This window comes from Megalobrama amblycephala, linkage group LG9 (genome assembly GCF_018812025.1).
Source record: "Megalobrama amblycephala isolate DHTTF-2021 linkage group LG9, ASM1881202v1, whole genome shotgun sequence".
Taxonomy (NCBI): domain Eukaryota; kingdom Metazoa; phylum Chordata; class Actinopteri; order Cypriniformes; family Xenocyprididae; genus Megalobrama; species Megalobrama amblycephala.
The window spans coordinates 31251234-31269509 of record NC_063052.1 but is presented as its reverse complement, the minus strand read 5'-3'; the positions used below and the strand labels follow the sequence as shown (position 1 = coordinate 31269509).

At 38.0% G+C, this 18276-nt stretch overlaps 1 protein-coding gene across 2 annotated transcripts; it reads left to right on the top strand.

Moving 5' to 3' along the window:
- The first annotated feature begins 371 nt into the window (after positions 1-371).
- On the top strand, positions 372-9554 carry tgfb5 (transforming growth factor, beta 5). 2 transcript variants are annotated; one of them, XR_007186478.1, is made up of 8 exons: positions 372-2151; positions 3736-3899; positions 4114-4246; positions 4356-4466; positions 4946-5123; positions 8375-8525; positions 8760-8968; positions 9102-9554. XR_007186478.1 is itself a non-coding variant. In XM_048202802.1 (7 exons), the coding sequence occupies exons 1-7, from the start codon at positions 1806-1808 to the stop codon at positions 8916-8918; spliced, it is 1242 nt and encodes a 413-aa protein (XP_048058759.1). In that variant the 5' UTR covers positions 373-1805; the 3' UTR covers positions 8919-9554. The 2 variants fall into 2 exon arrangements, 1 of the variants encoding a protein (XP_048058759.1); XM_048202802.1 differs by having other exon boundaries at positions 373-2151; positions 8760-9554.
- The last annotated feature ends 8722 nt before the right edge of the window (positions 9555-18276 follow it).

Sequence of the window (18276 nt, the reverse complement as noted above, 5' to 3'; positions counted from 1 at the left end):
TAAGCTCAGATCAATGAGGCTTCGATCAATCAGATCCAAAAACAAATGCAAACCTTGTCCTCAGTGAAAGAAAACATGGTGACCAAAATACTGAATCCAATATTTGGTGATAATATAGCAGAACGAGAGATTTACAAGCAATTTTTAAAATGACCAGGAACATCAAAGGTGTTACAGAGTTTTCCACACAGCATAAGAGTTAAAATTAGATTTCAAAAAGATTTCTCCATTTTATCATCTCAGACATCTTATTTTTTCATTCAGTCGTGTAGTTCTCACTATGTCTCTCTTTGTCCTTTCCTCCCTCTCTCTCTCTCTCCCTCCCTCCCTCCCTCCCTCCCTCCCACACACAGCTGCTCTATGTTTTTTCTTCCTCTCAAAACTTCAGAAAACATTAGGGACTTGTTTTGTTGAAGAGATGTTTTTAGCTCTGAAAGCCAAAGGGGGTTGTGTTTTTAATTACAGCCGAGTAGTTAAGTTCACACCTTCAAAGACGCTCTTTGACTTCTGACATTTTTGTTGATGGTCTTGTCATTTTTGTCGTTTTTTTCCCCCTCTCTCCTTTGAAACGGATTATTCTTCGCAAAAGATGTGTTCTGGTAGGCCAAGCCCAGACTAGCATTTTCTCATTTTGTTTATATTAAATCCAGTTCAACTTTAAGCTGCTGGAGACAGTCAGTCTTTGTCATGGGATAATTGAATTTTCCTAAAGCAATTTCAAGGGCTTGATTGAACTTTTGGATGGCAGATCTGCATCTAGACTCAAGGCTGTAAGAAAAGAGAAATAAAATCTGACCTGATCTCTTATAGTTATCATGGGAAAGGAGCTGGAGAGTCACTTTAAAAGAAACACTAGCGGTCCTCACTAAAGCTCCAAGACAAACCACAAGAATTCAAAGCAGCACTTGGAGTTTCTCTCTGAATCATTGGATACCAGACGAGCATGAGGAACTGTTCTGTTTATTACCTTACCGGTAAATACTTAAAATCCTGGGAAGCATGATGGAAAGGCTGTGTTTATAGATTCCATAGAGATTCATATTATTGGGATGTTCTGTAATAATGGACAATTGTATTATGCTAGTCATTAAAACATGCACAGAAGTCAGGCCAATATTTCACATTTGCTTTACCTGAGGTAGCTCAGGCAGGGTGTGGATTACGGAGGGTTTTTGGGAGGCTTCGAACACAAACGGTTGGAGGTTTTAGAAAGTACTTCTAGCCCTACTAAACTATTTAAATACAATATACTTTCCAAAAAAAAAAAAAAAAAAAGGCTTCTCAAACATTTTAGTGATCGCAAAGCCTAGCCATAACGTCCAAAAAGACACTCACAAACTGAAATAGCTGTCGCCTGAGAAGGTAAGCACCAAATATAACTATAGCTACAAAACATAGTGCTTGTTTGCCTTTATTGTATATTTATTTTACCTGTAGATTACAAAAACGCTGTTTTAAAAGGGTTTAAAGACATTCGCCGCGACACCAAAATAATTCGATTTACGCACGACGTACCTTCAACGAATTCGCGTCGAAAAACAATCCTTTAGAAAAAACTGACCTCCTTGAAATAGACTATACGAGTGCATAAATTATATGTCAGGCAGCGTATGAGGAGGTAAAAGCTCCTATCTGACAGCAGAGGAGCTCATTCACCTGGTGAACACAGAGCGCGAGCAGCGCAGCCTACGCACTTTGGGTTTGTCCCATTGCAAGAGACGCGCTCAGTGCGCGCGCTCCCCGAGGACATCCAGAGGACCGGGCGTTAGAGGAGCGCTTCCGACCCTCTCATCTGTCAATCAACCATGTGGTTCATCAATCTAACTTTGCTCGTTCTCAAACTGTCCGTGTCTGCGGAAGGATTCTCCACGTGCCAGTCCTACAACTTGGACGACCACAAATCCAAAAGGATCGAGGCGGTGCGCGGGCAGATTCTGAGCAAGCTACGCATCCGGAGTCCACCGGATCCCGAAGCCAGCCCGACACCGTCGGTACCGGTGGAGGTGATGTTACTTTACAACAGCACGAAGGAACTGCTGAAGGAGCGCGCGCGCCAGGCCGAAGCCGCGTGCGAGCGTGAGAGCAGCGAGGAGGACTATTACGCCAAAGAGGTGCAGCGGGTCAATATGATGCCACTGCGCACAGATACGAGTGAGTGATACGAATTTTTCTGAAATGGCTTATTAATACACCATTTAAAGAATGCATTGGGTTCTGGATGTGTAATTAAACCTTTATTCTAGTGAATCATTTAGTTTGGCCATCCGATTTGGATGTATAAAAAAGTATTTAAAGAAGATCGTTATTCACTAGATTGACTGAAAATCGCATGAAACATTGTCAAGAACATTCCTATGTTATATTTCACCCCAAAACAAAAGAAAATAATTACAATGAATGTACACTGTAATGTAAATTTATAATTTATGTATAGAAATAAATGAATGTATTTTCATGTCTATACTCATTACCATAATATGATTACTATGCATATATTGCCTATATACACACACAATATTCCATATTGTAATATTTATATATATATTATATATATATATATATATATATTGGTAGTGGTAGTATTTATTAGACCAATATTGCCTTTTTATGACCAATAAGATGCACATTAATTACCTAAAATGCATTATTGTTAACGATGACACGATATATCAGCCAATAATCTGTCTCGGCCGATAGTGTGAAAATTCGCCTTTATCGGCCAGTACCGATTACTGGCCGATATATCGGTGCATCTCTAACAAGTTATAGCTGATAGTCAGGGCCGATATATCCTGTCAATCAAAAGATGGCAGAAAAATGCTAAGAAACCGGTTTGATGTTCAATATTAACAGTAATTCTATGAATTAATAACATTCAGAAAGTTAAGAAATTTTTAATCTTCAGAATTTAGTTAATGTGTTGTTAATAATTTGAGTAATGTGTTTATGTTTATAACTGATACCAGTTACTCTGAAACAAGTTGATGAAAAGAGAATAAAGTTTTTATTTGCATTTCTTTCAAAATATAATAATTAAAAATATAATGATTAATTATAATGAAATTATCATTCATTTAAAAAAAGGTATAAAAGGCAGAACCACCAATCTATCGGTATCGTTATCGGCAGATATCACTCTGAATTATCGGTATCAGTGGAGAAATTTAGTATCGGTGCATCTCTAATTATTGCCATTGTCCGATAACCGATATGCAGAACTGATTTTCAGTTTTTGATGCAGTAATAACTACATGATCATTAGATAACAACAGTATTTATTATGCCATTATATTTATGCAAATTTGTTTTGCAATCTAAATGGTCACAAACTTTTTTTTGTGTTTGTTTGAATGCATTATGTTATTTTTCTTGAAGAAAAAGTGTGAATATCTGTATAAAATATTGATCAAATAGATTATCGCCATAAAAAATGAATGGAAATTACAAAAAAAAAGATACTAAGTACATTGTGCTAATGATAATTTTGGGAGTATAATGTGCTTAATGTATCTAACAGCTATTAAATATAGTGTACCTATAATATACAGTTTTGTTGCTAATAATAAGTCAGCTAAAGTTCAGTGAGGCCTCTGAGAGGCTGAAAGGGGTTAGTCATTACATCTGCTGTTTTGGCACTAAAGCAAGTTTTATTTCCTTGAGGTTGACCCTCTGAAAACCACGCACAGACCACAAAGTGTAAATAAAGCCAAAGTGAATCCTGCCTTTGTTCCACAGACTCAATCAACCCGCTTCCTCAGAGCCCGTACTTCAGGATAGTGGGCTTCGACGTCACCAACGTGGAGCGAAATTCCAGTACTTTGGTCAAAGCAGAATTTCGCATCTTCAGAGCTCCAAACCCACAGGCGCGAACCACAGAGCAGCGCGTGGAAATATACCAGGTAAGAGGAGCGCCTGTGGTTTTTCCAGACAAAAGGCTTGAGTTGTTCCAAAGACGAGCAGTGAGTCTGCACTGTAGTGACAGCAACTGCACGGGTTTGATTCATCACATTTGCATGATGTGTTTTCATGCCATACAGTGCAAGAAATAGAGCAGCAGATGAATGAATGGGTAAGTCAAATAAGCTTGTGGTTTGTTTCCCTTCACACCCACAGATTCTCAAATCTGACGATGTGACGGCAGCGTCTCAGAGGTACATCGACTCCAGAACAGTAGAGCCTCGAGCCAAGGGGGCGTGGCTTTCTGTCGACGTCACAGAGACTGTGAAGGAGTGGATGGCGTTCAGAGGTCAGTGGGTTCATCCAGAAGTTTCAACGTATACTTACTGCTTGATGAAGCAGAGGAGGTTGTGAAATATTTACTTCTCTGGGGAAAATAATCTCTTTTTCCCTCTTAGAGAGAAATCTTGGGCTCAAGATCAGCGTTCACTGTCCTTGCTGTACATTCGTCCCCTCCACAAACAATATTGTCCCTAACAAGAGTGAAGAGTTGGAAGCCAGATTTGCAGGTCATTTTCTCATTAATCTAAATGTTTTATTTGATTTATCTGTCCTATGAAGTTAAATGCTTAAAGTTACACTTAAAAAGTGCACTCTAAAAAATCCTGGGTTTAAAAACAACCCAAGTTGGGTTGAAAATGGACAAACCCAGCGGTTTGGTTAAATGTTTGCCCAACGTGCTGGGCAGTTTTATTTAACCCAATTATTGTTTAAAAATTACTATATGGCTGGCTTAAAATGAACCCCAAAAAATCGGTTGAATATTATTATGAATATTATGTATTATATGAATATTATTGCATTAGATAAAAATATCAAACACAGAAAGTTTCATCACAAAGAAAGTTTAAAACAATAAATACATTGTTCAAAATGAAGACGAAAAGGGATACTTTCTATTTGTTAAATGTTAACGAAACAGTAATGTCATTGTAAAAACTCTGGCATCATTTGATGTTATTGATATTTTGGATCGATTCCTTCCCAGGCATTGATGACGACCTTATAAAGCAGAACAGAAGACCAGGTGTGACTAAAGGACAGATTGAATTTAGCACAAAAACCCCCCATTTGATACTAACCCTGCTGCCTACTGACCGCCTGGACAGCCCTGCCAAGAAAAACCGCAAGAAGAGATCAGCAGCAGACACTTCAATATGCTCACGGTACAGAAAGAGAGCTCAAGTGTGTGTGTGTGTGTTGCATATGTGTTTGAAGATGTTTTTATAATTATTTTCTCTAGAATACTTAATTCTGATTAAGAATCAGATATTTAGGGGTTCAAGCACTTAGCGCTGAAACCCTATTGTAATTTTTAAAATTTCCAAGGATCATCATTCTCCCATAAAAGTGATCAGGCAGACCAAACCGTAAGTCGTAGAGACTTGAAACTTTGAGGGCTGGTAGTACTCACACTCACAAAATGCATGATCAGATTCCTTGTTCTGGTGAAACTTTTGGGTATTTTGGAATTTTTGAAAAAATACTTCCCCGAACTAGTCCAAGGTTTTTGGCCCGATCGGAACCAAACCAGTGCAGCAAGATCTGATTGTCAATAATTATCAAAAAAAAGTTGACATTTCGATTCACAGTCTCTAAGGGCCACCAAAAAGTTCAAAGTGGGTGGAGCCACTTTTACTAAAATGGACTCGTGAATGTAATGACGGGGTATTTTCACCATGTTCACACCTAAGAGCTCATTCTGTGGTCGCGTGAAAAAGGACACAGCGACTGGCCACTTAGTGGCACTATAATGGATGAAAATGGCTATAACTACTTCACTGTTAGTCCCATTGACTTGAAAATTGGCATACAGTGTCTTTGTCCAAGGTGCCATGATTGTTTATGAGGACACCGACGCATCTCAAAAAACATGTCCGCCATCAGCCAATGAAATTTGAGCAGCTTTCAGACAAGGTTAATGGCGGCCGATCTGGCCTGTTTGACTCACGGCCCTAGAGGCCTGTGAGAAATTCAAAAGAAATCGCACCTTTACGATTTTCACGTGCGTAAAAGATTGTGTATCGCGCAATTTTTTGCACACACCCACAACATTCATACCACATGGTAGAACTCCTCATTCTGAGCAACTTTGCCTCTAGGATCATTCATTAAATATCTGAGATTATTTCAAAAAACAACTTTGGCGAACTAGTCCTAGGTCTTTGGCTTAACCTCGATAACTTTTAAAAAGCTTTATAAACCATAGGGTAAATTGCCTGTATTTGCTGTAAATGGTCTTTTCCATCTATGATCGAGATGGTTACAGGCTTGCTAATTAAAACAAACCTTTTTACACATGTGCTTAAAGGCCTTAAAGCACTTGAACCGATAATTGTTGCTCACAAATCAATTTTTATAACTCACAATTGTGAGTTTATATCTTGCAATTCTGACTTTTTTTCTCAAAATTGTGAGATACAAACTCGGAATTGCAAGAAAAGTCATAAAGTATGAATAGCAAGCTTACAATTCTGACATTTTTCTTGCAATTGCGAGTTTATATCTTGCAATTCTGACATTTTTTAATAGAATTCTGAGTAACAAACTCGAGAAAATGCAAGAAAATGTCTGAAATGAGATTTAACTCCCAATTGCGAGTTATCAAGTTTAAATTGTGAGCTTCTATTATGTTCCTTGCCATCGCACATTTAAAGGTGCCCTAGAATCAAAAATTGAATTTATCTTGGCATAGTTAAATAACAAGAGATTGTACATGGAAAAGACATACAATGAGTTTCAAACCTCATTACTTCCTCCTTCTTATATAAATCTCATTTGTTTAAAAGACTTCTGGATCTCAACATAACACCGACTGTTACGTAACAGTCGGGATCATTAATATGTATGACTCCAATATTTGCATATGCCAGCCCATGTTCAAGGCATTAGACAAGGAAAGGCAGTATTAATGTCTGGATCTGTTAGCATGTCATTAGCATGTTGCTAATGTACTGTTAAATGAGGTTAAAGTTACCATCGTTTCTTACTGTATTCACGGAGACAAGAGAGCCGTCGCTATTTTCATTTTTAAACATGTGCAGTCTGTATAAGGCATAAACACAACTTCATTCTTTATAAATCTCTCCAACACTGTAGCATTAGCCGTTAGCCACAGAGCATAGCCTCAAACTCATACAGAATCAAACATAAACATCAAAATAAATACTTTACTCACATAATTCGAAGCATGCATGCAGCATGCATGACGAACATCTTGTAAAGATCCATTTGAGGGTTATATTAGCTGTGTGAACTTTGTAAATGCACTGTAATATAGTCAAGAGCTCGTGTGGCAGGGAGCACGCGATTTAAAGGGGCGGCGCTGCCAAAATCAGGGTATAGTTAATGATGCCCCAAAATAGGCAGTTTAAAAAATTAATTAAAAAAAATCTATGGGGTATTTTGAGCTGAAACTTCACAGACACATTCAGGAGACACCTTAGACTTATATTACATCTTGTGAAAAAGCATTCTTGGGCACCTTTAAAGTTAAATTGTGCAACTCAAAATGGATTTTAGTATAAAAACAGGTGCAAAAAAAAAAGTATAAATAGCTTTGAAGGATTTCTGTATTAAGCTTAATATACAGTATTTGTTAAGCGTAAAGCTTTGATAGATGTCTAGAAGCTCAAAAGTATCCAGTTAATGCAAGAAAACAGAACACTGCTTGAAAAGCAAGGAACCAATAAGAGACTCAAAGAGCCAGATGAGATCGATCCTAATGTGTGTGCATGTAAAACAGATTCTATTGCATCACACACCCACAGAACGCATGCAGCGACTCGCCCAGGGAGTGTCATGTCTGATATGCAGAATTCATCTCGTCTGTTCTGGAAGTAAATGCTCTTTTAATGAGTGTTTGTTATGTGGAGTGCTTCCTCTGTGCTAAGCAACATAGAAATGGTCATTAGAGCCACATTTATGTCAAATCAGAGTTTGTTGCAGGACTCAGTCGAGAAACTTGGACAAAACTGGACAGCAACTACTAAAAGGGATAGTTCACCCAAAAGTGAAAACTCTGTCATCGTTTACTCACCCTCATGTTATTTCAAACGGACTTACTTTCTTTCACCGAGCACAAAATGTGATTTTTATTAAAAGAATATCCTGCACACTTTATTCAGTACAATAAAAGTCTCCAAAATAAAGCTATTGCTTGACTTCAGAAGACTTTGAATATTGCACAAAAGTCACGTGGTCTACTTTTATGTTGCTTTTGCTTTCCATTCATTGTAACTGTATATAAAAGAGTGGCTAGAACATGAACATAATTTGTTCTTTATTAGGAATAAAGCCATGCATGTTTGGAATGACATGAGTGTGAGTGTAAATGATGACCAAATCTTCCTTTTTAGTTAAACTGCTCTTTTAACACACCATAATGCACTGAAACAAATCATTTTACCTCTTCCAGGACCGATCAGGGTTGCTGTCTGAGGTCTCTGTATATTGATTTCCGCCGGGACTTGAACTGGAAGTGGATCCACGAACCGAAAGGTTACAAAGCTAATTTCTGCGCGGGGAACTGTCCTTACTTATGGAGTGCAGACAACCACTACAACATGGTAAATATCAATCAGACTGAGCATGCATAGAAAAAAAAAGGGCAGTTAAGTGTTGGATGTTGTGTAACGGATGACGATCATAGGTATATCCCAAACAGGTTAAATAACTACAGTAAAATTATGTTTCTAATCAAACTTGAACACTGTTGAATGGTAGATTAATTCTGAAATGCTGCATTTAGATGTTGGTGTCCATGTCTAATTACAGTGTTTCTCTGTCTGCCTTCCCTTTAGATTCTCCCGTTGTATAATAAAATGAATCCAGAAGCATCAGCATCTCCATGCTGTGTTCCCCAGGACCTGGAGCCCCTCACCATTGTTTATTTCCTAGGCCGAACCCCCCGTGTGGAACAGCTCTCCAACATGGTGGTCCGGTCCTGCAAGTGCCGTTGATTCAGCTGAGAGAGAAAAGACAGAGATCTCAGATGGAGGACAGAAAACAGGTGGATGAGAGGAGAGCAAAGACATATAACTCACATCTTAAATGGATAGTTCACCCAAAAATGAAAAAAATTCCATCATCATTTACTCACCCCCATGCCATTCCAAACTTGTATGCATTTCTTTTTTCTGCAGAACACAAAAGATATTTTGAAGAATGTTGGAAACCAAACAACATTGGAGCCCATTGACTCAAAAGATGTGAAAAGTCTTAGACATTCCTCAAATTATGTTCCACAGAAGAAAGAAAGTCATACAGAATTGTAACTTTTGGGTGAACTATTCCTTCAGACTTGTACGGATAAGAAATAGCATATAATTATTCATCAAGCATCATCAATACAGGGACCAAAACCTCCTGCATTAGCCACAGTGTAATAAATAAGCTTTTTTGACTAGTATCTCCTGGCATTCTCAGTATAGCAACAGTGACACACACAATATACGACAGCAGTGCATCCTTTTTTAGATTTTGTATGAAGTTTACTGTAGATCGGTTTATATTTTTGGAATTTGCAAATGTAAATAGTTTTTTTGTTATGTTTATATGTGTTTATATGCTAAATACAATAAATTTTGATTATGTAATATTTTGTGGCTTTTTTAAAATCACATTCATGTTTATCCACCTTATTTTTCAACACGGAAGTAAGGTGTTTTCTGTGAATGTCTGAGACTTACGATTTATTAGCCGCTATAGGAAAATAACGAGACTTATATCAAAGTGCAATAAACTGTAAAACTGTTTGCTATACAAACCAGTGTTTATAATTAAAGGTTTAGTTCACTTTAAAGAAAGTGTAACGCCTCTCGCAGTTCAAAATGTTACGGTACATCCTACACCTTCCGTATTTGACTTACGAAAAAAGCTTAACTGATGCGATGTCAGTTACGCTTTCTTCCTAAAGCCCAGGATACACTGCACGATTTTAGCAATCCTATAAGGTCATTACAAATCACACTGTGTGACATTCATCTATTAAAGGTGCCCTAGAACCAGTTTTTACAAGATGTAATATAAGTCTAAGGTGTCCCCTGAATGTGTCTGTGAAGTTTCAGCTCAAAATAGATTAAAAATTAATTTTTTTAACTGCCTATTTTGGGGCATCATTAACTATGCACCGATTCAGCGCGCAGCCCCTTTAAATCACGCGCTCCCTGCCCCCCCGAGCTCTCGACGATAATACAGTGCATTTACAAAGTTCACACAGCTAATATAACCCTCTAATGGATCTTTACAAGATGTTCGTCATGCATACTTCATGCATGCGTCGGATCATGTGAGTATAGTATTTATTTGGATGTTTACATTTGATTCTGAATGAGTTGTGCTCCATGGCTAAAACTAACATTACACACTGTTGGAGAGATTTATAAAGAATGAAGTTGTGTTTATGAATTATACAGACTGCAAGTGTTTAAAAATGAAAATAGCGACGGCTCTCGTCTCCGTGAATACAGTAAGAAACGATGGTAACTTTAACCACATTTAACAGTACATTAGCAACATGCTAACGAAACATTTAGAAAGACAATTTACAAATATCACTAAAAATATCATGATATCATGGATCATGTCAGTTATTATTGCTCCATCTGCCATTTCTCGCTATTGTCCTTGCTTGCTTACCTAGTAGGGCTGCACGATATATTGCATGAGATTGTCACGCGCATTTCGTCAGTAAAGTCGGTTCCCTGATTACCGCTAAATCGCCATCACCTGCTTTCAAATGGAGCGGCATTTAATAGACAGAGCCGTAGATCACTGACAAGCCACACAATATCGCGTTCATTATCGAAGGCGATTCATCTGCGATATGAACGCGATATTGCGTGGCTTGTCAGTGAGCTACGGCTCTGTCTATTAAATGCCGCTCCATTTGAAAGCAGGTGATGGCGATTTAGCAGTAATCAGGGAACCGGCTTTACTGACGAAATGCGCGTGACAATCTCATGCGATATATCGTGCAGCCCTATTACCTAGTCTGATGATTCAGCTGTGCACAGATCCAGACGTTAATACTGGCTGCCCTTGTCTAATGCCTTGAACATGGGCTGGCATATGCAAATATTGGGAGCGTACATATTAATGATCCCCACTGTTACGTAACAGTCGGTGTTATGTTGAGATTCGCCTGTTTTCCGGAGGTCTTTTAAACAAATGAGATTTACATAAGAAGGAGGAAACAATGGAGTTTGAGACTCGCTGTATGTCATTTCCATGTACTGAACTCTTGTTATTCAACTATGACAAGGTAAATTCAATTTTTGATTCTAGGGCACCTTTAAACTCGTGTACAACATGCATGTAGACTGTACGATGATGACACCTGTTGATGATGACACCTGTTTCTATAGAAGAATAAAACGTCATCAGCATGCGCTAGTTGTAGTTTTTATGTGTGCTGAAAAAAGGAAGCAGTGAAAGAAGAAGGGAAGGGGTGCTTGAGGTAAGCAGTTTTAAGTTTTAGCGCCATGTCGCGTTGATTTCATGTCGCATTTTTATTGGCTGGTCAGTAGACGTAGGTTGTAGCAGCAAACACATGGTGCGATGATCATGCTGAATTTCTAACATTGTCATAAAATGATCGTAGGCTATCTTTGTTCACAAGACCGGGAAAACAGCCGTCTTTTAAAGGGTTAGTTCACCCAAAAATGAAAATAATGTCATTTATTACTTACCCTCATGCCGTTCCACACCCGTAAGACCTTCATTAATCTTTGGAACACAAATTAAGATATTTTAGTTGAAATCCGTTGGCTCCGTGAGGCCTTCATAGGGAGCAATGACACTTCTTCTCTCAAGATCCATAAAGATATTAAAAACATATTTAAATCGGTTCATGTGAGTTCAGTGGTTCAATATTAATATTATAAAGCGACGAGAATATTTTTGGTGCGCCAAAAAAACAAAATAACGACTTATTTAGCGATGGCCGATTTCAAAACACTGCTTCATGAAGCATCGGAGCACAAATGAATCAGTGTATCGAATCATGATTCGGATCGCGTGTCAAACTGCCAACGGCTGAAATCACGTGACTTTGGCGCTCTGAACAGCAGATTCGATACACTGATTCATTTGTGCTCTGATGCTTCCTGAAGCAGTGTTTTGAACTCGGACATCACTATATAAGTCGTTATTTTGGTTTTTTTGGCGCTCCAAAAATATTCTCGAGGCTTTATAATATTAATATTGAACCACTGCACTCACATGAACCGATTTAAATATGTTTTTAGTACATTTATGGATCTTGACAGAGGAAATGTCATTGCTCCCTATGCAGGCCTCACGGAGCCATCGGATTTCAACTAAAATATCTTAATTTGTGTTCCGATGATTAACGAAGGTCTTACAGTGTGGAACGGCATGAGGGTGAGTAATAAATGACAGAATTTTCATTTTTGGGTGAACTAACCCTTTAACCTCTCTCACTGTTCGACATAGGACCACCGATTAATGATCATAGAAATCGCTACGATTGTTTCACGATGGCAATCTTTCATCTGGGACAGCCAAAAATCGTGCAGTGTGTCCCAGGCTTTAGTTGAATGCGAAAGGCGGTCTGGCGGAAGCTAGATATTTTACTTCATAACTTGTTAAATATGGATATTTTTTACACAAACGCATCGCTTCGCTTCAGAAGGCCTTTATTAAACGTGTGGAATATGTTTTGCTTTGGATGGATGCACGTTCTTCAGCTTCATACTCATTGGCCCCGTTCACTGCCATTATAAAGCTTAGAATATTTATTAATACAACTCTGATTGTGTTCATCAGAAAGAAGAAATTCATATACACCTAGGAGGATGGCTTGAGGGTGAGTAAAGCTTGGAGTAATTTAAATTTTGAAGTGAACTGATCCTTTAAGACAATACATTAAAACATTAAGAAACACCAGTTTGCGATATCAAGCAGCATAACGTGCTGTTTTGTACAACCAAAAATAACTGGAAGCAAATGACACCGGAAGTCAGGCACATTAAAGGGTTAGTTCACCCAAAAATGAAAATTCTGTCATTTATTACTTACCCTCATGCCGTTCCACACCCGTAAGACCTTCGTTAATCTTCGGAACACAAATTTTAAGATATTTTAGTTGAAATCCGATGGCTCCGTGAGGCCTGCATAGGGAGCAATGACATTTCCTCTCTCAAGATCCATTAATGTACTAAAAACATATTTAAATCAGTTCATGTGAGTACAGTGGTTCAATATTAATATTATAAAGAGACGAGAATATTTTTGGTGCACCAAAAAAAAAAATCGACTTATATAGTGATGGCCGATTTCAAAACACTGCTTCAGGAAGCTTCGGAGCGTAATGAATCAGCGCTTTGTGATTTCAGCAGTTTGGCGTTTTGACGCGCGATCCGAATCATGATTCGATACGCTGATTCATTTATGCTCCGAATCTTCCTGAAGCAGTATTTTGAAATTGGCCATCACTATATAAGTCGTTTTTTTTTTGGCGCACCAAAAATATTCTCATCTCTTTATAATATTAATATTGAACCACTGTACTCACATGAACTGATTTAAATATGTTTTTAGTACATTAATGGATCTTGATAGAGGAAATGCCATTGCTCCCTATGAAGGCCTCAAGGAGCCATCGGATTTCAACTAAAATATCTTAATTTGTGTTCTGAAGATTAACGAAGGTCTTACGGGTGTGGAACGGCATGAGGGTGAGTAATAAATGACATTATTTTCATTTTTGGGTGAACTAACCCTTTAAATTTGCAAATGGCAGCGCCTGTTCTTACCTGAAATATAAGATCAGCAGAATTTTATCAAAACTGTACAATTATATTTATTCATTACACGGCCCAGCGAGTGGCCTACTCTCAAGGTTTTTACTTTTTTCTCTCCAAACGATAAATGTGTGGTCTGCACTCATTGAAAATGCAGGTTTGACTAGTGGACTCACCAGCCAGATGCGGTTCGAGGTTAGAAAATCTCCGACGTAAACAGGATGTGAACAATTTCCAGACACCGGCCACTCACGGAACGCCAAATTTAAACGCTTGGGTTCAGGGTTTGCGGTGACATGGCAGAGAGAACAGTGGGCGAAAAGCGGGCCGACCCGCTGAGGCGAAATCGCCTGCAGGATGCGTTTCAAACGCACCACGTGATCGCTTTGATTTGTATAATCTGGCAGTGCCCTCCACACCCTATAATGCAGAGCGATATAATTTTGTCTGATCTGTGGGAAGTCGGAAGGAATTTTGCCTTGGCCTACATATCTCCTGTTTGTTTTCTTTCTGCCTACGAAGCCTCAAAGTGTGCTTTAAAAACCTATAGCTGCTGGCATGGCGTTAAAAGTTTGTTTTCGAGTGAAAACTGTGCTTAAATGTTTATCTGTGGCCGGTGTGAATGATCTGTAGGGAATGACAGGGTTTGTGTGTTTGGTTGCCAGGGCTAAAACGAGCGAATTCCTCTGTCTCTTGCTCAGTGAAAACAACTTTTATAACTTGATAGGAAAAGAGGGATGCAAAGGGGAGAGAGGGAGAAGCGCATTGTTACATAACAGTCCCTAAAATGAATCGACAAAAATACTTAATGTCGCTTACGCAACGTTGACTCAGCGTCCTCCGCAAAAGCAGATCGGGGAGTGCAAATTTGAAACCTCAGGGCATGGAAGGGGACGATCAGCCGTCTGAGGGCCGTGTGGTTTGGGAAGAGCAGTCTGGGTGTGAGAGTAGCTTCGGGACACATGGTTTTCAAGGGGTGTGAATGTGCACATGTGTCGTGAGAGTTGCTTTTGAGTCTAGACTGTGATCTCAGTTGCTCAATGAACAAGCAGCCATCGGCGGAATTTCTCCTGATACTGTAGATTAACATTTTTAAATGCTTTAAATGCATTCCTGTAGCTCAAACTTGATTGCAATCTAAGGCGCTTTGGAGTATCTGCCAAAATGCATAAATGAGAAACGGTTCTAAATATAAGCAGATTTGGGTTATTATAACTGAAATGTCTTTTTTTTTTTTTTATTATACAAGCCACAAAGTATACCTGTGATGTTTTAATAAATGCCACAGTTTAAAAAAAAAAAAAAAAACATATGCACGTGCAAGTTGTTTGAGGCCATAAATATCAATTTATTTAATTTTATCCTAATTTTTAAGGTAAGTTGCTGCCCCAACATCTGAGAGCAATTTCCAAATCTCTCTATGCATTAAATGTGTTCAGGCCAACAAGACAGATAAGCTGAATATTGCTTATACTGCAGAACAACATGTTGTGCAAGGAAGCCATGATACTAAATGTGATGTTTTGACATTCACATATTATGAAAAGATATAAAATATTTATAATCTCAAATCAAATATTTCAAATGAGATCTTTGGCATTACTGATTGAGTCTTTGTCTTTGACTTGAAGCAGGGTATGGAAAAGCAAAATAGAGAGATTCTAATATGGATATAAACAGGAAGATTTTTCACCATAGCAGAGTGTGAGTACTCCTACAACAGACTCAACAAAATCATAGAAAAGCTTTTATGTGGAGGATGTCAAACTAATTCTTTATTCCATTAAAACTATTTCACTATGCCCTAATAATTATAAAAAATATATGCTGAAGTGTAACCTCCACTGCAGCAGTTACTAAACAGCTCGTGAGTACATACATGAATATAAAAAGCACATATTTATAGTTTGTTTATATAAATAGTGTTGAGAGGTGAGGGCGAATTTTGCTTCACACTTGCATGATTATATTTAAAGTTAATGTAAAGCTTCAGCTTTCCACAGATATTGCACAAAATTGGGCTTGAAACTCTTAAAGGTACACTATGTAACTTTTTTTGTTCAAAATTAATCAAATTTAATGAGTCAATACGTCAGTACGTCAGTTCTCCCTTCAAAATCGGGTCTCAACAAACTGTCAGTTAATGATAATCCTAATTATATTAATTTAAAATATGCATAGCTTACTATATAATGTGTGAGTAAATTAGTGCGTAATAAAACCAACTGAATGTAATTTCTTACACTGATTAACTGATAATTAATAAATAATAGCCTATTAAGTGAATAACTGAACATCATTAATTTATTTTATTTATAACTGAAACATTTAGACATTTAACACAATTTAACACATAATTACATTAAAGATGATTGTGAATACATGTAGGGTAAGTGCAAATGCATGTATAAACTAAGCTATCAGGCTAATCGGTATCTGTATGCTATGCTAGTACATAAGATAACTAATATAGACACAACTGGTCATTCTAACAGTTGAAACAGCTTTTATCATGACACGATTTTGGAGAATTGTAATCAGGTGCTAAAGAGACCTATTAAAATTAATTTGAACCAGTGAATTCACTTGGGGTCCTAATGGAGACCCGATTTCGAGGAGGGACCCAATTTGTCATTACATGAGCTACTTGTGGGAGTGGCATAGGTTAGCTGTCACAACGAACATGAAGCAGCTAAATCTCACGGCTCCGGAGAATCACCCGTTTGGGGAAAAAAGAAAAGAAAAAAAAAAGCAGAACAGAGGAATGTCTGCTGGCAAAAAGAGAACGTGACAGAGCTCGTAATAAAACAAGAATCAACATTGGCTTGGCTTTTCAGAGATGGCGAGAACTGAGGGATTTGAAATGTTGCAAAAGCGACAGAGATGGCATTTTTATTACTCAACAGGTGAGTAAGATATTTTATTGAAGAGATAAATTGCCATATGTAGCTCTCTAACAGAGTTCATTGTATAGCATTAACTATTATGTAGGGTATTTTCAATATTTGTTGTTGTAGCGCTGTGCTGGAATTTATTTTCAAGGAAGTGTCTATTAATGGGTAAAGCTACACTAACATCTTAAAGGTGCCCAAGAATGCTTTTTCACAAGATGTAATATAAGTCTAAGGTGTCCCCTGAATGTGTCTGTGAAGTTTCAGCTCAAAATACCCCATAGATTTTTTTAAATAAATTTTTTTAACTGCCTATTTTGGGGCATCATTAACTATGCACTGATTTTTTCAGCGCGCCGCCCCTTTAATTCGCGTGCTCCCTGCCACACGAGCTCTCAATTATATTACAGCACATTTACAAAGTTCACACAGCTAATATAACCCTCAAATGGATCTTTACAAGATGTTCGTCATGCATGCTGTATGCATGCTTCGAATTATGTGAGTAAAGTATTTATTTTGATGTTTATATTTGATTCTGAAAGAGCTTGAGGCTGTGCTCCGTGGCTAATGGCTAATGCTACACTGTTGGAGAGATTCATAAAGAATGAAGATGTGTTTATGAATTATACAGACTGCAAGTGTTTAAAAATGAAAATAGCGACGGCTCTTGTCTCCGTGAATTCAGTAAGAAACGATGGTAACTTTAACCTCACTTAACAGTACATTAGCAACATGCTAACGAAACATTTAGATAGACAATTTACAAATATCACTAAAAATATCATGCTATCATGGATCATGTCAGTTCCATCTGCCATTTTCGCTGTTGTTCTTGCTTGCTTACCTAGTCTGTTGATTTGGCTGTGCACAGATCCAGACGTTACTGGCTGCCCTTGTCTAATGCCTTTCATAATGTTGGGAACATGGGCTGGCATATGCAAATATTGGGGCGTACACCCCGACTGTTACGTAACAGTCGGTGTTATGTTGAGATCCGCGTGTTTTCCGGAAGTCTTTTAAACAAATGAGATTTACATAAGAAAGAGAAAGCAATGGAGTTTGAAACTCAATGTATGTCATTTCCATGTACTGAACTCTTGTTATTCAACTATCCCAAGGTAAATTCAAATTTTGAATCTAGGGCACCTTTAAGCTAGTCAGCTTCAGATCCTTTCCATCTAATCTGGTTATATCTCTGAAGGCAAGTAGTGAATGTTTTATGAGCAGTAGGATAACCATATTCATCCGCACAGTCACGCAGAGACAAAGCACAACTAAAACAAAATGCATGCAGTTTTGTTTTTAACCACTAGATGGTCAAAAGTTACCTATAATGAAAAAGGGGACCTATAATGCACCTTTTACAAGATGTAATATAAGTCTCTGGTGTCCCCAGAATGTGTCTGTGAAGTTTCAACGCAAAATACCCCACAGATTATTTATTATAGCTTGTCAAATTTGCCCCTATTTGCATGTGAGCAAAGGGTGTCCCTTTAAATGCAAATGAGCTGCTGCTCCCGCCAGCTTTCCAAAAGAGGGCGGAGCTTTAACAGTTAGCGCTTCAGTTGCTCAGCAACAACAAAGCTGAAGAATCTCACGCAGCAAAAAATGAGGATTGTCAGTAGCGGTGTTCAGCCTTACATTGTTCAAACTGGAGT